At 33.0% G+C, this 23,055-nt stretch overlaps 1 protein-coding gene across 2 annotated transcripts in view; it reads right to left on the bottom strand.

The window, feature by feature from the left end:
* The window catches only part of LOC111507967 (putative phosphatidate phosphatase), a 128,209-nt gene extending 124,374 nt beyond the window's left edge, over positions 1-3,835 (bottom strand). The window contains exon 1 of one of the 2 annotated variants that reach the window (XM_074178278.1): positions 3,527-3,835. In XM_074178278.1, the coding sequence (XP_074034379.1) occupies positions 3,527-3,638 (112 nt within the window). In that variant the 5' untranslated portion in view covers positions 3,639-3,835. The other variant, XM_074178279.1, reaches the window with a different exon arrangement.
* Between the last annotated feature and the right edge of the window lie 19,220 nt (positions 3,836-23,055).

Genomic DNA, 23,055 nt, shown 5'->3' with positions numbered 1-23,055 from the left:
ATATCAAGCGCAACAGCTCTTGACTCTCAATGTTTCCTGATTGCGTTATTATAAATATGGGTGACATACAATAAAAGGTCGCCTGCTGATCTTTGTTTCCGAAAGCCATAATGATGATTGCTCAAGACGTTGAAGCCTTTCAAATATTAAAGGATATGGTGGCATTGTTTTCCACTCAACCTCACCTCAACGCATGCACCTCACCTCAACACATGCACCTCACCTCAACACAATGACCGACAGCTGATTTCGAAATAGTCAAATTATTTCTATTATTGAATAACAGAAATCCTATTATTATAGCCTGATGATATCATACCTAAAAGACGAAAAAAACTGACACTTAGTGTGCAAGTAATATCAGTATATTTTAGAAAAAAGATATAGTGTTTTATACAAATTTGACAGTCGCTATTACATCTAATTCTTATCCATTGTGGAATGTCAACTTCCGGAAAAATTGATATTTGAAGTAATATATATTTCTAGCAATAAGAATATTCATTTAATACAAAATTGTTTTTCTGAATTTCAATTTCCATATTTACATTTTCAATATGTAATTTTTGAAGAAATCAGAGAGATGTATGATTTACTGGTTATTAAAGACTATTTCAAAGAGTATAGTTACTAATATTTGTCTATTCTTTGAGAGAGAGAGAAGTAATTTGTTTACTGTTGTTTTAGAACACACTGTTTCTGTGTAATAAGATAGTAATGTTTCATATACTAGGGGAAATCATTGGAACGAACCCTAAGCTAAAATGAAGTTTTGGAACGTACTCTGTAGGTTTAGGATTTTTATTAGACAGCTGCCAAAAGTAACAGAATTGTTTTTATTTTTTTAAAGGAGTAGAAAATGCGATAATTCACCAATTCACTAGCCCGGATTTTGTTCTCTTTAATCATAACTCCGGCAGGAAAGCCTATGTTTTTATACTAGTCCAGTCCACAAGTTGAAAATGGTAAAAAATAGAGAAAACCGTCGTTTATAAACAAATGACGCTAAAAATGGTTTGCTTGACTTACGGAATGTCTTTATTTAATACAAAAACGGGAATATGATGACAAATATAAAAAAAATTATAACAATATGAAGATTATTCATTTTTTGTTACTATAAAAAAATTATAATAAGCAAAATATTAAAAAAATTCAAATTTCCATAACGTGATCTTATTAAGTACGCTGTTTTTTTTTCAACGAGAAATTTATAGTATTCAGAATATACCCTAATTTTTATAAATTTTTAAACTAATCTTTAATACTTCAAAAAATATTTTTTGTAACGTACTCGCTTCAGATGCTGCGTCTGCATCCCAAAATTCACCCGCAGAGGCCTATTTTCGACTTTCGACGTTAAACTAAAATTATAAATAATAACGATAGAGTTTCGGGAGGTGCAGCTCTTTAAAAAAACTTTGAATTTCTTAATTCATCATAGTTTTTGAAATATTTGCAAAGACCTAAATATCTTTTATTTTACATCTCAATTCGTTTGAAACTTTTGCAATTTTTATGTGCTTGAAACGATTTTTTCTAGATTTCATTACGCACATATTTCTCCAGCTAGACTATAATGTTTTAATGAAGAAAAGAGAAAAGAAACTTTCTATGTTTTTTACCACTTTTATTTGTAACTAATGTTACTGCAGTTTCATCCTATACGGACATTTTCAAACTTATACAATAAACTACATTACATTCGCCATTATATACCACCCCAAATAAAAATAGAGGTACTTGACTTGATTGAGTACCTGAATTTACAGTGCACAATGCGGGTGTGCCAATTTAAAAACCGAGTAAACTAAATCGATTTGATCATTTAACAGGTTGCACCCGCAATGTTTATGCTTGTGAATTTTCAAGGATTTTGAATAATTGAGTTTGCAACCCTTCCTGACATAGTGCTAAAGAAAGTAGAGGTTACTGCTACGTTTGGGTTCAGTTGGAAGAGGAGCCCAAGAAATAGGATCTTGCCTCTAGAAGTTTAAGATCTTATACTTCATAAATGATAATTTATACACTCCCGATTTCACTGAAACTAATCTTTCGTTATATAGGTCAAACTGGAAGAACGCTCAAAGCCCGCATAGAGAAACGCAGAAATAGTTTCCAGAATGAAGAAATAAATTCCACATATGCCACTCATTTAATCACAGAGGGACATGAGTTCAACCATGAGTTCAAGCCCCTCCATTTCCAGAAGAGAGGGTTTAAACTTAACCTATAGGAGAGTATGAAAATAAACAAAATCAACAACTTCTTCAATAGTGATTCGATGATTATCCATAACGATTTTCTTCACTTTCTCAACGTTTTCATCGGTTGTTGATGTGCTGGGACGTCCAGGGCGGGCGTCGTCATTCACATCTTCTCGACCTTCTGTGAAAAGTTTGTACCACTTTTTTCTGGCTTCACATTTTTCTGGCTTAAAGTACAATCACAGTATGCCACTGTCAACATTTCAAATGTTTTAGAGCAGTTATTTCCATTTTTTACACAAAATTTTATGCAAATTCTTTGGGTCCATAGTTTTCGATTGCAGAAAATCGCTGAATTCGCAAACCACTTCTAACTTGTATACCTCTCACCAACAAACTAAGCATGCTAAAAAGCTGTAACTGTGAGCATATGTTCGAGACGGGTGTATCGACATGAGGGAATAAAAAAGCGCTTATCGAATGTACGTAGCCCGCCAAATTTGAAGACTCACAAGCGACTGTCAAATTTCGGAGAATTTCTGATGTACTATCGGGATTTCCGAGAAGATTTCTGAATTTAAGAGAAAATTCTGAGATTTCTCTTAAAACTGCGGTATTTCCGTCGAAAATTTGGGGATTGTGGTTAAATGCGAGACGAATTTGAACACTTACTCATTGCTGGAGTGGTCATCACCTTAGAATGTATTTAGACCCAGACCGGAAAGTGAGGTTATTTATTTTCATGTGTCTGTGTCTGAACCTATTCCGGTTTCATTTTTTCAATGTGTCAAAAATGTTTTAGGTGTGATCTATTATGCGTAAATAATCAAGAATTATATCTGAAGTGAAGAAGAAATAACAATTCGAACAATTTTCCAATAGGTAGGGTATTATTATTGCTATGTTGAGAAGTTTTGACACATCTTTTCTTAAAGTCTGGTAGATTAAATGTTTTTTCTAATGACTACCTACTTGATCTGTACCTAACTCGCAGCCACTTGACAGTTCATTATGTTAATTTTATTACACAACGAATACAAAGAATTTACTAATGCATGTTTGTAGGCTGGATACAGGCATGATGAGCCCAGAAGCCTCATAATGAATTCACAACAAATACACTATGAATTAAAAATTTTATAGTACTCATAAAATGCGGTTACTTACATAACATCCCATCGTAAACATAATGCCATAAATATTCATCGAACAATGAATCACGCAGATTCAAGTTCAGGTTCGCGTTTGTTTATTTTCAAAACGCGCCTCTTAAATTAGAAGTATTGACCCAGATGACATAACCTATAACACAGACTCACCACAATTGAGGAGAATAAAGTCGAGAATACACTTCTGCCACTTGATTTGAATTGTCTCATCTCGGTTCGGCATGTTTACCGAAGAGTAATTTCCTTTGTTAGCAAGGACCATTTGTCATTTTTCAAACTAGACACTCGTCAACGATCGAACGAGATATAAAAGATTTACCGCTGCGCTGTTCATTCATCAAATTCTCTCGCGATTTACTACGACTGTTCGCTGGCCCGTTCTCCACTCTACAACCTCGACAGCTCGATGCGCACTGATGTAAGCATGTATCGTCGTATCACTCTAATTTAATTGATACCAAACCGAAGCGCTCGGCGGATAGTACCGGAAAGCTTACCTGGATTTTCAACCAATCGAAGTGGACTACAAAGACATAGGCGCCGATTAGAGATGGTGCCCAGGGATGGACTATCTTGCGCAGGGACAGCAAACCCATTGGACGACTGTCTGGAGCGCCAATTTCTTGGGCTGGAAAAACTATGGGTAAATCGTTTTCATTATTGATATTTTGACTAATTTGTCCTTTGACATAAGAATTTTTTCAACGATTCCTGTCTTTATTGCCAGTGAAAAGAAGTTAGTCAATGTTGAAACTGATAAAAACTTAAATTTGGTCGAAAATAACATAAGCAAGACTAGCTACATGGTATATTACTGAACAAGGTCTGGGTCTATGGAACAAGTTCTAAGTAAAGTGAAGTGAAGGCCTGAGATGAAGAAAAACACCATGAAAATATAATACGAACTAATCACTTTGGTGTATTCTTTGAATTTGTTGAATTATTAGGCTGGTTTGTTTCCATGTCTGTAATTCATTATTTACAGTTGAGTTACTATTGTTGTAACATAAAGAAACAACTAACCGTTGTATACGCACTACTCTCAATGGACTGGAGAATAAATAGATTGCCCTTGTAACTCAAATTGAGAATATTGAGGAAATATGATTAAAAAAAATGTCAATAAATCAAAATCTAACATATCTAAAGCAAATGGAACTTCAAACGTTCAAGCCAGTCTCTATATACCTACACAGTAGGTTTAATGGACTGACGCCTATCAGAAAACAACTACTCCCCTGGCTAATACCACGAAGGGCGTTGGATTATATCAGACAGGCGTCAGTGCAGGAATCTTCACAGAAAATGTCCTGCATATGCAATTGGCAATACAACTGAAAGAGTCGACCTTCAATTATGGAACGGACACACTTGCAGACCGGTTTCGGGCTTATTAGCCACTCATCAGTGCAAGATAGTGACCATCATCGACCTAAAGTCAATGATATTCCACAATTGAAAATCGGAATTTTTTCAGAGTATTTCATTCCTCTTCTGAAGTTGGAGCGAACATCAAAAATGTCACTCCATCTAGTGGACGAGGTACTAACCAACTGCATATCCGTAATTTGCCCGATTCCTCTGAATAAGGAAGAAAAACTTTCTTATTAGTCAATGGGCTATGCTTGAAGTCTGGCAGTAAACAAATCTAAAGCAAATGGAACTTCAAACGTTCAAGCCAGTCTCTATATACCTACACAGTAGGTTTAATGGACTGACGCCTATCAGAAAACAACTACTCCCCTGGCTAATACCACGAAGGGCGTTGGATTATATCAGACAGGCGTCAGTGCAGGAATCTTCACAGAAAATGTCCTGCATATGCAATTGGCAATACAACTGAAAGAGTCGACCTTCAATTATGGAACGGGCACACTTGCAGACCGGTTTCGAGCTTATTAGCCACTCATCAGTGCAAGATAGTGACCATCATCGACCTAAAGTCAATGATATTCCACAATTGAAAATCGGAATTCTTTCAGAGTATTTCATTCCTCTTCCGAAGTTGGAGCGAACATCAAAAATGTCATTCACAGGACATATATCATTCACAGGATTTCTACACAATATACTGAATGAAACGTAAAAATTTCACTTACCTGCATGGAACTATGTCATCCTCACTGGTAGACATCGATATTTCACCAAAAGACACTTGCCTTAGGTCTCTTCAGTACCAATTTGGATAACATTATAAGAAAAAACACAAATAATTCATAAATTATGATTTTTTATGTCACGGAATAAGTTTGATCTACTTATGTCATCGTAATGACATTTATTCAAATAGGTGACGGAAAAAGGTTGACGGAATGATCGATCGTATTTGAAATATATTCACTGCGTTTAGCGTGACGTATAAGCAAATATATTGAAGAAAAGAGAATATATTATAACAATATTCAATTGAAGGTGTTAAACCTGTGTTTAACACCTGTGTTTTATACCCGAGTTTAATGACTAGGTCAACTAATTATCTCACAATAAAGTGTGAATGTGATAAAAATCTATGATAATGTATTTTGAAAAACAAGTATGGGCCAACTCTACCTTATATTTTAAAGTTAATAAATGTAACAGTCTATTTAATAAATATAGTAAAATATATTTAATAAATACAAAACAAAGACACCTTCACAAGAAACAGAACACACCACTCCTATGCAGATAAGGACGCTTGATAATGAAGAAACGAAATGACTAGTTATGGCATTTTGAGGACGCAAATATAATAGACCTGCGAAGTGTTGATCAGTTTACCGATGTTTCAAAGTATTTATCGAACTGGTTCACCTATTCGCTCGTACATCCTATCGATATGCAGAAGCTATCTTGTTACGGGGGGCAAATTTTATGGAATCATCTTACTTTTCAATTATTTACAATGGCGATGCATAGACAATCAAAAATGGCCCCGGTAAGAATTTAGTTCTAACATTTAACATTGTTGCCGTTAGCTCTCAATTCAATTTGTATATGAGTTACCTTCAATTGAAAATTGTTATACTATAGAAACTTTCTATGTTTTTCACCACTTTTTAACTAACGTTACTGCAGTTTCGTCCTATAAGGACATTTTCATTGATTACATTAGCCCTTATATAGCACTCCTGTAGGTAATAATAGAGGTACTTGGCTTGATTGAGTACCTGAATTTTGTTTACTAGTTACAATGCGGATACGCTAATTTGAAAACGGGTGAGTAAACTAAATCGATTTGATTATTTAACAGGTTGCACCCACCATGTTTATGCTTGTGAATTTCCGAGGATTCTAAATAATTGAGTTTGCAACCCTTCTTTGCATTGTGCTAAATTTCCGTATCGTTTAGATTCGAGAACAAAACCCGCAATAATCTCTGTTCTTTTTCCAAAGTATGTTGAGTTACCCATTTTCCAATTTCTGGTTGTTTGACCTGAGGGTATATTAATCTGTAAGTGAATTTACGGCTTTGTTTTCTGACTAACTTCTGGATAGTATCTGCGTTGAAACCTTCATTATGACCTCTCTGTGTAATTATTTTAATTTTCCTAGCTAGATTGTTAGCAGACAAAGGCAGGGAGAATGTTTTGTGCAATGTTGATGGTAATGTCTGTATAGCTAGGTTTTCTGAAAACATTGAACTAAGTGCGGTGGGTGTACACTCACCCTCCCTACTCTACAGATATCAGATACCTCTGGACCAATGTATGACCAATTTACGTGGTAACGGCTACATCCCGCAATTTAATAAATACTATTCTTCGTCTATGTTAAATCCTCGTAAAATATGTTCAACTGTCAATATGAAAAAAGCTCTTTTTGACTATTCGTCATTCCCAAATGCGGTTTAGAATCACATAAAATGGTTGAGATCGACACTTGAAACAATGATATTGTCGCGGCCCAAATGGCTCGCGAGTTGGAGGTTTACTCATATGGAGGTATTTATATAAAAATAATAATCATAGAGATAGTAAATAATGAAGTTTATTAAAATAAAGGTACAACATATCCTTCAACAATGTTACGCTTAATCAAAATTATATACTTCAACAAACCAATAATACAAATCAAAAAATAATACACTTTCCGAAGGTACATTTTCAGGGGTGATGGATGTGTTATCTTCAGAAGGTGGCCAACTAATGATCCATACTCAAACATTCTTGTTCCCGATTTTGGGTCGAAGTCTAATATTGCCAATCAGCATTATTGCATTATCGCTAATTGCCGAATATCATAACTTTCATTTAGGTAAATGAACTTTTACTAGATCTACCCATACAGTGCGGTGCACTGAGGCTATAAATTTGGAAAATTGAATATTTTCGGAAATTAATATGTTTGACAATTTGGCTTTTGACAATATTTTGTTAAGTAAACATATAATTCACATCTATTTTTTTAACTTACAAGGAAAAAGACTTTCTGATCCAATACGATAAACCGAAAGAAAACTTTACCGTGGTTCATAATGTCTTATAAGTATTGGATGGAATTATGCATCGGATATCTTTATTTTGTTATACTGAAATTCCATAATAGTAGGCACTGAATTTTCAGAAATATTATTACGTTAATAAAGGAGAAAGTAATACCTACAAATCATGAAATTATGAAACAACAAAAATTAATTGGCGCTGCGTTTATGATTTTATATATTTTATCATCATCTATTCAAATCATACACACATGATCATAAAACAACGGACAACGTGTTTCATTCATGAAAGAAAGCTCCTGAGAATCGAGTGCCTACTATTTTTGAACTATAGTATACAGAGTAATTCAAATTCGACCCATGCCAATGGGATCCCCTAAACTAGAGGAGATACGTCGAAGCCTTTATTGAGACAGAGTTGCGTTTTTTCTGTTTAACAAAATTCTGTTTTGAAACTTGTAAAACTCCGAGTATTTCAGAAAATATCCGGAAAAAATCTGAAAATTGGAATTTTCATTTTTATTTTTTTCTAGCGTTATTTGACAACATAGCTCAAAACCAAAAACAAATTTTCGTTAATACTTTTTTCCGCTACACGTTTTCATGTTCAGATTTACTATCCGACGTTTCGTCTTCTGGCAATCGTCATAATTTTTTTTCTATCATAGGTGCCATATTGTTTTTTATAAAGAAAAATAGTGATTATCATTCTGATTTCATTGATGTATAATTTGTTATGCTTTGCTCTTCTGAAACCACAGGTATTGAAAAGAAACAATTCCATCTGAGATGGTCATGACTCCATTAATAAACTCTAGTTGTCAAAACTCATCAAACATCATAAGTTTGTTCGAATACTTCAGTCGACATGTCCTCATTTCCAAATGAAGAAAAACGAGATATGTTAAAACTTTATTTTAAATTCAAAAAGAATAATACGAAAACAGCACACATCTATTTTGAATTATATCCGGAAAGAAAACAGCCGGATAGAACATTATTCGGAATTTTGAACAAACACTTGGCTGAGTATGTAACATAGATCAAAAATAAAATTGGGCCCAATTGTTTCAAAAATTTTGTCCGTTTGTATCCGCGTCAATGTATAGAGTACAAAATTCTGCACATAACATTAAAACGGATAAAACTTCTGAAACAACTTAATAACATATATGATTATTCTCTCATTATGTTAACATTTCTTTCAGAGTAATTTTATATCGTTATCTATCTGTGTCAAATGATTCGGCCAATTCTGTGTTTAATCACACTTTCAAAACAAGTTGGGCAATAATTTGAAAACTATTGAAAATGTATTACTACTTCAACAGCGAGGACGCAGAACAATGAAAACTATTTATAATTTCTACATTTATATCGAACCGACATTCCTCTCTATAAATTACTATATTGTTGATCGTTGAACCCTTCATCTCGCTTAGATGAATAATTAGTGATAACGGTAAATAAATCAATGATAAAGAAGTTCACCTTCTCGAATAGATCGCCTGTTATCGAACAAATTATGGAATTACGGAAATGACAATAACATCGAATTATTCGATGCGTGTAAGTGGTTTCTTTGATAAATTTGAAATGTCGGGTCGTTAACCAAAGGCCGGAACCAGAATTCGATATACGAATGATTTTAAGAAAATAAACACCGAGTGCAGTTGTGAAATTCTAACAACGCTTTCTTGAGAGAAGCGGAGGATGTACTATTGCGTTGATAGTGAAATAAGGATGGCTTGTCAATCCACGGTTGCTTTGGAATTCACTTTTGATGTGATCTATTCATTCATTCATCTTCGAAATCAATTTAAAAAGTCTGCTTTGAAGGAAAAGACACTCCTTGCCAGAATATTGAAATTTGTTTTTTTACCGAATTTCTCTGGATATTTTTCCAGAAATAGAAAGCCAATAGATTTTTTCCAAAAACTAATATCTCCCAAAGTAAACATTCGAATAAACAAAATGACTGTGACTGGGATTAAATAAATTCACAGTATTAATGCTTCACACAAACTCTCGTTATAATCAAATGAAATCACTTTATTAGTCCTGTAGAACTTAAAAAGTTATAGGATAGTTCAAAAAGCATTTTATACATACATAAAATAATACTTGAAGTAAAATTTACCAATCATACAAAATCTGAAAGATTGTCGTACGCATACAATGATGGACAAAACATATCAACTTCATTCAACTCCAGCTTCATTAACTTAATCTGATAGAGCAATAAAATTACGGACGATTGAGAAATTTATCTATGGTATAACCATGAAAATCTTCAGTAGTTTTCAATGATTCGGGCAGTTCGTTATAAAGTTTCAGCCCCAAGTAAGAAGGTGTGTTAGCGGTTATATTATATTTAACGGGATTTATGTGAAAATCATTACACTTACTTGTATTTACATTATGGTCATCATATTTCTACCTATTGGTGTGTATGATTCCAATTTTATTTTAGGTCTTTTGTTATTTTTTTTTTGTTTTTCATCATTTTCTTTTTTTTTTGTAAGGTGCAAGAGGAAGAATGAACTCTGTTCAATCTTGTATCCTATTGACAAATTTGTATTTTGTTTTTCTCCATATTGTATCATGTTATTTCAGCTGTCTATAAATTCATTTATTATTATTATTATATATATATATATATATATATATATATATATATATATATATATATATATATATATATATATATATATATATATATGTATGAGAAGAGATTTTTCCCAACACCTCAGGTGGATTCAGGAACAAACACAACAATTACTTACCCAAATTTGGCCTCACTTGCAGGATGTTCCTGTAAAAGACACAACTGATTTCAGAAAATGTAGAACAATTTTAATAATGAATTTAAAAATGTTGAAGTCAAAAATATATATAAATTAGCAAAAGAGAAAACTACTTAATTCTAAAAATGTCCTAAAGCTACACCGAACTATTTAAGTGTGAATATCCGAACGCACTCTTTGTCTGTAAAATGTCAGTTTATTATTCAAGGTCACTGTAATTCGTTTGCAAACTTCATTTTGATTGTCCTATTATATTCTTGGACAATTTCAGTGATATATGCATATATTTTGATGTGAAATGGAATCAGTAATTACCTTGTTTTCCTCCAACGTTGATGTGTAGTGTGATTTTTTTACACTTTGGAGCTGGAACTTGTGGATATTTCACTGGAAGTGGGCTTGACAGGTAGGCTTTCACTGAATTTACTTTTAATTAACAGTATATAATACAATTATGTTCAATTTTCAACTGTTCTTTTACAATTTTACAATTCGCGTGGCGTTCACCTTCGTCGCCTTGAGAAGAATCCATTTTGTTGACAAAAAAGTTGAAAATCTCTTACTTTCCCTAGTTACCACCTCTCAATTTTCATAACTACAAATTTTCAACTTCAATATCAGAAAATTCATCTATTCTACGATTTTTACATTGGTTCCTTAATTTAGATACATTTTCATTCAACAATTTTGTACAAAAATAATTAACCTCACTTATGTCAAAATATAAATATTTTTCAAAAGCATCACCACATGTCCGTTTCTAAGGAAATGGTTCACAACAATAATTCTTGAATTTTTCATCATTGCTAAATAATAACAATTAGTTTATTATGCCTTTTTCAATTTTTCATCACAGATATCAATTTTATTTCATCTGACATTTATTTATAACCTATATCCTTTATCTGTTTTTCGAATTCAATGAATGTTGATGCACAAATCTTGAAATTTGAATTTGTAAGTCACAAAAAAGATTTGAAGCTTTATAACTTCTATTTAATTGAATAGAGCGAGTAGAGCCTAGATGATGATAGTACGACCAGCTGTCGAAAGCGCTCGCAGATAATTAAATAGAAGTTATGAAGCTTCAAATCCTTTTTGTGACTTACATTACTATATATATATATATATATATATATATATATATATATATATATATATATATATATATATATGAAACCAACAAATAATGGGGCTAAGCAGCAAATGAAAGAGTACTCTTTAAAGTTTGTCCAAGCTTTCGGAAATTTAATAAATTGTTTCCATCATCAGGGATGCTACAATTTGAGGGTGTAAGTAATATTAATATATAATTATGAATGGTTAGACTTACAACTTTTTGAGGATGTTTCATACGATGGTTATGTAAAATATTGGACACAACATGATGGATGAACATTGATACAATACATTTATAAAACTGGTTAAAGGATATCTAATATTGGATAAAATATTTGTGAAAAACGTTACAGTTTAAAATTATTTTGAAGGAAGAATAATGTCACATGTCGAAATTTCACGAAACATTAATTTGGAAGGATTGACAGATAGTTGACATGACATATGTCAGTGGTTCTAGTGATAAAAGCTGTTACCAACTTTGACTTGTGAAGAATTATTTTTGGAAATTTCTACCTGTGCAGCTTTTTTAAAGTGAATGTAGGATAATAACATTTGGATTAAAGTATAAAGTACATTATTCTATTAATGCCAGATTGGGTGAATTCATTGAAACATTGTTATATGGATTTTTATCTAACGTCAAAAGATAGGAATATATCTCACTAAGATGATTAATATCTGTTTTTTTGTTGAAGCAATTTTTATTTTCAGCAATGAAGGCCATTTCAAGAAAGGACCTTTTTGTTAAATGTGTTTCACTAGCTAAGACCTTAGTGGCATCAAAATTCATATGGTGGTCAAACTTATTGACATGTTCAGCTAGAGCACATCTTTCAGGATGGTGTCTACAATCGCTTTTGTGAGAAGTTATTCTGGAACTTAAAGTTCTTGACGTTTGACCAACATAGATTCCATAGTAACATGGACTACTATATATTACATTTATTCGAGAAGTAATGAGGGGTTTATCTTTAACTCTGGTGTGTAAAGTTCTAATCGTGAGAACTGCTTTGGTGGCTATTTTAATATTAGGCAATTCATTGAAAATTCTAGAGAGTTTGGGGGTGATCTTCTTAATGAAGGGTAAAGTACTATAAAAAACTGGAGTTGGAGCAATATTAATTCCATTGTTTTCAATTATATTTGGGTTTGGTGGTAAGGTTATATTAATGTCTGATATGGATGAGGAATTGAACAAAATATTTTTTAACATACTTAAAGGATATGAATTATCCAGAAAAAGTTTAAGCAAAATATCAAGATTTTTTTTGTGAAATTGGATGTCAGAGATTTTCAACACTCTATTTTTCATTTGTTTCACTAGATTCACTTTCATCGAGTATTTGTGATATGACCAGTAGTTGATATATCTTCCTGAACTACAAGGTTCAAATGCCTTAGAAATATCAAGCGCAACAGCTCTGTATTTGAGTATGTCATATGCACCTTTCCGGAATATGCTCATTATTCTAACTCCCACCCCAGAGTATTTGTTTGTGAAGTTGATTCCGAAATTTGTCTGCAGATAGCGCATTGGTACACATCTACTAAAACCACTGCAGATAGAGCTTGACCAGTTAGAAATAATTTTGTTTGTTCGGTATATTCAGACGGTTCATTCCGTCTGAGATGTCCCTCCCGGTACTGACGAGGAGCGAGTATTCCGAAATCGGTCTGTCGGTGGTTATCTCGACCAAATAAGGCACAGGTGCGTGATTTTCCTGTGCCTGTTTTTCCGTGGGTATCTGCCACAATGAATTCACAGTGATAACTCACCTGATAGAAAACATATTTTCAAATTGAATTCGAAGGGAACAATGGACAGATTTTTCAAATCATTTGGGATTTTGTTATAGAGCCTGGTTATGTTATACGAGAAACTGACACGTTGTATATGCCGTGGTGGTATTTTTTCATAAAAATGAGGTAGCTTTTTGTCTGCATAATATTATGGAACAATGTGCAATTTTGAATAATTTGTCTATTGTAAATATTGAGCCAACTGATTTCTCTCAGCGGCCCGAATAGGTGACCTAGAATCAAACGCACACATAAGTTCTGAACCATTTGTAACCGATGAAAGGACGAGATTGCAGGACGATATATTAAGTTGGTGTAGTTGAGGTGTGAAAGATAATTTTACCTTTTTAATCTAGTATTTTGTTTTTGAATACTAGCTTTAAGTTGGCGAAGTTACGTCTTATGATGAGATTGATGTGGCTATTGAAATTGAGGAAAGAGTCTAATATGAAACCGAAATTTTTCGAGATTTCGGATACACCAAGGATATTTCCTCCGATATCGATATCCAAGGAGTTGTGGCATGGATTGCATACTTTTTCTCTACCAAACAACATCGCAATGGATTCAGAAGGGTTGATAGAGAGACATAATTTGGAAGATACGGTAACTATGTATTCGATATCTGAATACAGTCGAAAGTTTGCTAAAGGCAGAACTTTTTATGAAAATTAAATCTAAATCTGAAGATCATCTGCATATTGGTAATAGAAACTGAGCTTGATTCAGTTTTAGAACTCGTCTGTATGGATGATAAATGATAAAGGCAGAACTTTTTCTGAAAATTAAATCTAAATCTGATGATCATCTGCATATTGGTAATAGAAACTGAGCTTGATTCAGTTTTAGAACTCGTCTATATGGATGATAAATAGCACAGGTCCCAAATTAGAACCGTATACAGAAAATTAGATCAATTCTCTTCCACTGAAACGGCATGGATTCACTTTTTCAAATGAGCCTGAAGTAATCAGACATAATCCTCTGTGAAGTCTATATATTGTAGGATAGCAAGTAGAAGAGGGGGGGCTTGTAACAGAGGCAAGTAGTAACAAGCATTTTTGACCAACATAATAGAAGAATATTCGTTTGATTTTCAACCCAACCTACTATTTAATACGCAATAGGTTTGTTCTGGTTCTACAAAATTCAGATTCTAGGACTGACGTCCTAGAATCTGAATTACAGTACCTCACAGAGCCGGCTCTGATGAGGTACTTGTAATTATAATAAACATGTCGCGGCAAACATTTTGAAATCTGAACCGGTTGATCAAATTCAGTCTGATGGAGAAAGTAAAATTGCAAAATCAATTAAGCAAAAAGTTAAAGATAATGAAGTGATTTTTACGAGAGCAGATAAAGGTCGAACGGTTATTGCAATACATAAAAAGGACTACATAGGGAAAACTTTAGATTTCCTTAATTCAGGAAGCTACGAAATTCTGAGCAATGACCCTACAACTATGTACCAGAAAAAGGCTAAGGAAACTCTCAAAACAATAGAATAGGTTATGAATGGAAAGGATAAATGTAGAGCATTGATCATGAATCCACAACCACCAAAACTGTATTTCCTCATTAAATAACACAAAACCAATTTCCCTATTAGACCAGTGGTGTCGTTTGTAACGGCACCTACCGTAAAAATCTCAGAAATCTTAATCAAATTGATTCAAACCTATACCAATTTCAAGCCAGAATTCAGTATAAAGAACTCTTATCAATTAGTGGATAATATCAAGAACGTAATTCTTCTGGAAAACGCAAAATTAATATCGTTTGATGTCCAAAATTTATTTCCCAGTATTCCGCCAATTGAAACAATTGGACTAGTTTAGTGAATCTTAGACAAAAACCACGTGAATCCACTGATAAAACAGGAAATTGTAGATTTACTTACCATTTGTCTATCTCAAAATTATTTCCAGTTTGACGGAAAATTCAGTTCATGCAATGAAGGACTAATAATGGGGAACCCTTTGAGTCCCTTGCTGGCGGAAATTTTCATGGATAACATAGAGTATGAAATCCATAATAATCAGTTAGCTAACAGTTTTTTGTACTGGTACAGATACGTAGTAGATGATATCTTAGTATGTTTTACTGGTACCGATATGCAATTAGGCAAGTTCATTGAATATGTCAATTCCATCCACCCGTCAATAAAATTCACCACTGAGAGGGAGGTAAATAATTCAATAAATTACCTTGACTTAACCATTACGAAAAATAACAATAAACATGAATTTGCAATTTTCCACAAACCATCGTATACAGACATTATCATACATAATTCCTCCACACACCCTTATCAGCATAAAGTTGCTGCATTCAATAGTATGCGTCACAGATTATTGAATATTCCATTGTCTGATACGGAGTTTCAGAAAGACCTGAATGAAACAAATCGTGGTTAATAACGGTTATGAAGTAGATATTATAAACGCCATTCTTACCAAAAAACTTCAAAAGCAAGCCATGGACTTGGTCTACCCATATTCAAGATGCGACAACGTCAGTTATAGGACATTGGCATATTTGGGTGAACCAACCAGGAATATTGCTCGTTTTTTGAAGAAAAAAGGCGTAAACGTAGCTTACAGAACGAATAATAATCTAAGTAAATTTATTAAAAACAATATAGACAAAACTTCGTTATGGGATAGATCAGGAGTATATAAGCTTACTTGTGGCTCTTGTCCAAAACTGTATATTGGCCAAACTGGAAGAACATTTTCCTAAAGAATTCAAGAGCATAGAAGTAGTTTTGTAAATAGAAAGACCAATTCCACATTTGCAAACCACCTTTTAGCAGAAGGACATGAGTTCAATCATGAATACGATGTGTTACATTTAGAAGAGAATAGTTTGAAACTTAATCTTCTAGAATGTTCAGAAATCAATAGATTCAGGAATTCGGGTAATTAAATGAATGATCAATTAGAATACAATAACTCTCCGTAACTGAATATTTTTTCAAATGTGGAAAATGGAACATAAGCTCAGGTAATTAAATTCATTACAAACTTAGGTAAAAAATCAGGTACTTGAAATTCAGGTACTTCAAATTGTTGAATAAGGTATATATAGCATTTAATGTGTGGAATTAGTTATTAAGACACGCCCGAGGAAGCCATAGTATGACGAAACACGTGTTACGTTTTTGTGAAACTGTCTAGTGAAAATCACACAATAAAGTGTTTTTAGAATTCGTTAGTTATGGATTTTCATCAAGTATCGGCCGATTCCATCATATATGATTTGATGAAGACCGATTTCATATTTTATCTACGTCAATCAAAAGGCTGATTATTTAAGAAAATGAGATTTGGTTATTAGAAATGGCTGGGAGCCAAAAGTACTTTTTTAGTTCGAGAAAGAATTTTTTTTGTTGATTTTTCAATTTTCTTCTATTACATAAGGAATAAAACTCAAAAGTCTAACTTCGGTATAACGTGCCTAAGGTTTATAATGCTAAATTCTCTAAATTAATCAAAAGTCTGATTAGTGAAGTACCTAGTTAAGATTATAAATGGCCGTAAGCCTTAAATTTCTCAATAGAGACCACAAAATGATACAACTAGCCCCCCGCTCCCTTAGTAAAGTGTGTTTGATGGAGTGAAAGGCTTTCGTATAATCAAGCATCGCTAAAGCCGTCAACGGATTTTTGTCATTCGCCCGAAAGATGTCATTGGTAATATTCAAAAGGGCGGTGAAACAGCTGTGTTGGGATCTAAATCCCGAACGACACTTCGAGATAATACTATTAGAATGTAGGTGAGAATGAATCTGAGAAAATATTATTTTATTGAACTCTTTAGATAATGAGCAGAACTTGCTTATTGGATGAAGAGATTTGAAATCAGTTTGGATTGGATGTTTCAGGAGAAGGAATGATACAAAATTTTTTCCAGATTTAAAGGAATAATATAATAATTACTTTATTCACAACGGGAATACATGATTACTGATACAAAAATTGAATATATGGGATATAATCAGGAGAATCACAAGACAATTCAAAAGCAAGGCGGAGTCAATTTTTTCGACACCATAGGTTTTGGTAATCAATAGTCTTTTTTCAAGTCGACTTGAATATTATGTCATTACTTTTTATACCCTAATATTTTGAGGTGATTCTTCAAGATATGACTCCTATATTTTAATTTGTCTGCATATTGCAGAATATTCTCAAATATACCCTGCCATGGCCTTTCCTCGAAGTCTGTTCAAACCCACCCACCCCCCCGAACACCTGACGAACATGGCTCTTCCACTGATTCACTGGTCTAACAGAAGGGGTCAAATGTCGATATCGATCGGCAGTTTAAATTACTCACTGGAGACGGCTTGGATTTCTCCTAGATATTTTACATGACTCAGGATATCGTGACTTGTTCGCAAATAACATTAATTGCCACAGAATTGTAACAACATAATCCTGAAATATGATATTTCATAATTGTTTATTGAACATTTATTTTATTTCAGTAGAATTTATGATATTAAACACGGTCTGAAAATTCTCACAAAAAGAGCAGTTGTATACATCTAAGACACGACCAATTATCGAAGATGTCTATAACAAAATTTCATAAAGCACTTTTTATATTATGCGTAGTGAAAAATTATTTCATCAATTTGGTCAATCATTTTTGAAATTGTAACAAATTAATAAATTAACTGTATTTAACAAATTCATTTCCAACAATATTTCACTAGTCACAAACTAATTTATTTATTACAACACTTAGCAACTAATGCTTAATTCATTTCCACTATTTGAACTTCTTGTTTAGCCGTCGATTCAGTTTCTGAACTGCTCTGCTTATATCGGTAACGGTACTTTCTAGAATTCTGTAGTCGGTTCGGTACTCGAAAATTACCGGTGATTCCCGACTGTATTCTTCCACGGTGATGTCATGTATTTGTTCGGCTGGCGTATCGGTCAGGGGCGGCCTTAGATTCGTTACAATATCGACAAAGCATCATAATATCTGGGATTTTGGAACAGAAGGTCCATAACTATCAATCTTGCAAGAATTGAATAGAGCTTCAGCAACTTTTACTGCTGTTCTACAAAATTATTTGTATATGTCATGGATTTCAATTTATTCTTTTAACCAACTATATAACTTACACTAAAACCAGGGCCACCAAGCATTTCCAACTGATATTTACAGCTGTTTTTCCGATAAAAAAAGCCTTCGTTATTACCAGGGCTTCATGTTTCATTTCGGAATATTTTCCTTCAGGAGTTAAAGTCTTAAAGTTATAACAATTACATTGATATATAAAAAGTGGATCTACGAATGTTCATGATACGATTTATATCATCGTAATCATTGAGTTTATAAATGTTTATGATAGTATCTTCTAGCATTACCTTTTTTTATGAAAAGCATTCATACATATGTAGGGTTTTTCCTTCAATTATTTAGTTTAGAAACATTTCATTTCGTCATTGATTTTTATTTTTTGTATTATAAATTCTTGTTAGGAAATTAACTTTTCATAATTCTTTATCTGCTTGGGTTTTTGTGTTCATTCTTTTATTTTAACAGTCGCCACTTGTGATATTTCGAGAAGGTACTCATGGTTAAGGCTTTTATGTATTGAGACAAGGGCCCAAGTGGTCGACCCTTCTCGAATATATTTATGACATCGACAAAAATTGTCAGTGGTGATTTCTCAAGCGTTAATTTCGAACACATGTTTTAGCCGATGTATTCATTCGGTTCTGAGATTTTCGACCGGGAACTAGTCCCATTTCAAATTCTCATTCTCCTCGCCGCGAGGTTACACTATTTTTCTGTTTGTTCATTTTGTTGGTGTTGTTAATAAATTTTATTATTTATGTAAACGCTGGGTCCGATTGATTAATAATTCACCTACCACCTGTCCCGACACATAGGTCTCAATAAATCTTGAAATATTAATTTTAAGGAGTGAAACGTTACCAAATTAACGCGTAACATTTTCCAATGAACGTGAAGAATTTTGAGAATATACGAGAATGTTCGAATGTGGTACATAATACGAGGGCATCGACTTGCAGAAGAAGATAACAGTTCTGAGATTGGAGGTTTCCTTTTTATTTATATAATTGTTTAAACCATGCAAAACTCTCATTGATTTTGTTGATAACATGTGATTTACAAATATATTTCAGAATAAATTATAAGCTGCCCCCAGAACAACTTAGCCACAGGGTACTCCCAATTACTATTCTGGGGGTACGCTTTCTTGTCAAGAAGCCTTTGGCATCGACTGTAAGGATTATCCCTTCTTGCACGAAATTCTTGGAAGATTCGTTATCATCACTTGCAAGTGAATTTTTTCATGCAAATTTTCTCTCCAAATAATACTCAAATATACAAGGTTGGTTACACATTGAAAGGACTTGTTACTCAACAATATACAGATATATCTAGGTATTTGTGATGCACTGTTTGAAACCTTTGGTGCAGTAATGAATATAACTGGGGTTATTTTAACACTCCGACGCGTGTTTCGATCACCAAGAGGAAGTTTAATCTTTCTCTTGAAGATGATCACTTGGTGATCAAAACACGTGTCGAGGTGTTAACAATAACTGTTTGGTGTTGGGATAAATCTCCAATAATATTCATATCTAGGTATAACAAATAATTTTTTTTCAAGGATAAAACACAGGAAAATCCTTAAGGCGCTCTCAGAGCGGTGCCTGTGCGAAAGTAGCGATTCACATTGGATTTGAATCGCTGGAGATTAAATCCATTTTCAAAGAACATTTCTCTATAGAAATGTTCAATATTTTCTTCCTCTGTCCAGAAGTTTCCCACATTCTATATTTTGATGGAGAGTTAGAAAGGTAGAGCATAGCTCTACAGTGCTTTTCTTTAATTTTTCTTTCATTTTTTGATCGGGTCAACTCAGAAAATTGAAATTTGGGCCAATGAATTTAAATGCATGAATACTTTATTTTGAAGTAATATTGACAGATGAAACTTTCAAGATGACGACTGGGCGCCATTTGGGAAAAATTTAAATGGAAAGGGGATCTTATGATACATCTTTGTGAAGTTCCTGACAAATGCTTTACAACCCTAGAATATAATGTCAATATCTTCAACCACTACAAAATGGCGGAACTTTTAATAATTGCCTGAATACATTGACATTTAATTAGATTTGGGAAGCTGAATACACTTATTGAATGAATGGAAGAGGTTTTTGTATGAAAGTGTATAATTATAAAATTATTGCAAAGCGCTTTCGACTTTCGTCATCATCAGTGCTTACTGACTGAAAGTAAGTGATCTAATTGAAAAGAAAGTTTTGTGAAAATTGAAATTTGCAAAAATTTTAGAGGTTATGAAATTTGGAAAAGTGTTTATGATTACTTACTTGTCAGGCAACATGAAGTATCAAAATGAGTACATGACACATTTGTAATATTTGTAATATAAAACAAAATAGGCTGATAGTCAAGAAAATACATTTTTGGATTGATGCCATGTGGTTCAGTCAAAGTATTATATGAAAGAAGGGCAACTTGAGACAGGATGTGTCAAGGGTCATGTTAAAAATAATGGTACCAACTTGAGGAGTGATCCATTATGGATTTAAAATAATTATGTTGTGGAGAAGCCAATATAGAATAAAGTATATTAGTAATAATAGTATATTATGCAACGATCATGCAATGATGGTTATTAAGACACGAGCATTAACCGGGATACGAAACGAGCCGAAGGCGAGTTTTGTATGGTATATGCGAGTGTATTAATAACCATTACATGAGAGTTGCATACGCTATTTTTCCTGAACCCGATAAATAATGAAAAACTATAAATATTATATTTGTATTGAACACATTTACAGTAATTAACTCATATTTAAAAAAAAAAAACACAAACTGAATGGTATCATGGATATATGAAAACTATAAAGATTCTAATTATATTTATATTGAATATAACAACTGTAATTAATCTGATCTTTTAAAAATATTGGAGTCGATGGTATTCCTTCTACATCGCTGTTTTCAGACATTTTGATAATATAGGTAGGTAATATGAAAACTGATTTTGACAAATAAAGCAATTAGTTACTTAGGTTAGAATCTAGGACAAACAAAGGAACAGGATTCTTGATTGAAAAATTATGGGTTTCTATTGGTTGATAATCTGTATCGTTATGAAAAATCTGTATCATAATGGATATCATTATGAAACGGATTATGGTCATATAAGTGTATTGTTAGAGTACAGGTGTAGAAAAATTTGATTATTAAACAATTCATAATCCTTTTATGAAGGGGAAGGAAATATCTGTTTAAGTTTACCTTGAGTATTCAAACAATGATCATTATTGGAAAGTTCTTTGGAAATCTCCAGCTCTTCAAACAAGTCCAGTCTGAGAAAATTTTTATTATCTATTTTATGTAATATTTTGGAATTCCTGTTGGGAATAAAATTATTATTGTGAAATCTAATGTGGTGGCCAAAAGCAGATTTTTCAGGTTTTTTAAATGTTCATTATTTCGAGTAAAAAGAGGTCTATAGGTTCTACCAATGTAAGATGCAGAACAATCAAAGCAGTCAAGCTTATAGACTCCACTTCTGTGTAATTTGTTTATTTTGTCTTTGGAATTTACTGAAAAGTTGCTTGAGTTATTTTGAGATGTAAAAGAAATTTTTGTGCCAGGTATGGTATTTTCTATAAATTTGGAAATAACAGTACACATATTTTGATAAAATAAGGCAAAGAAAAATATTTCACAGAAGGTGAACTAACCAAGGTGGTAGAGTTGAAGGCCAATCTTCTATCTGACCTGTGTTTAAATGTACTAATTAATTTGTGAATAATAGATGTTTGATAGCCATTGTTAACAGCAATCTATTTTAATGTATTTAATTCTAAATTAAAATTGGAGGGTGAAAAGGAACGTTCAACAATCTGTTGACATAACAATTGAAGGAAGCCATTTTATGTTGCATAGGATGAAATGAATTGAAGGGGATGACATGATCAGTCTAGGTTGGTTTTCTGTAAATGGAAAAATCTAGTTTGTTGTTAATTTTTTTTATAGTAAGATCTGAAAAGTTTAATTTATTATCTTCTTCTATTTCAAAAGTATTGTTGATGGGTAACTTGTCAATACTCGTTGAGTATTGAATGATGAAATATACAGTGAAGTGTAGGTGCAACGGGAGGCTATTTCACGTTTCCCAGACCCTTTTAAACAACCTCGACGTGAATTACAACATTTTATTAAAATCATTCAAGTTCATTGCAGTAACGCGGTGTATTGTACACCTCCACAATTCTCATGAATAAATCTCGCCTGACTACCATGGAAGTTGAAATTCTATAGCTAGTTATCTTGAAACTGATGAAACTCGAAAACAAGACATGCCATTTATAACAACGGCCGATGCTACATTGTCTAACAGATTTACGGCTGAAGGGTATGTAAAACAGTACATAAGTTTTATCGTAAGAGATTGATGATCTTGCTTGAATAGTGGATGTATCGAA

Source organism: Leptinotarsa decemlineata, unplaced genomic scaffold, assembly GCF_025532065.1.
Source record: "Leptinotarsa decemlineata unplaced genomic scaffold, Ldec_3_MD MMD2_tig00003736_RagTag_RagTag, whole genome shotgun sequence".
Classification (NCBI taxonomy): domain Eukaryota; kingdom Metazoa; phylum Arthropoda; class Insecta; order Coleoptera; family Chrysomelidae; genus Leptinotarsa; species Leptinotarsa decemlineata.
This window is presented reverse-complemented; position numbering and strand designations above follow the sequence as displayed.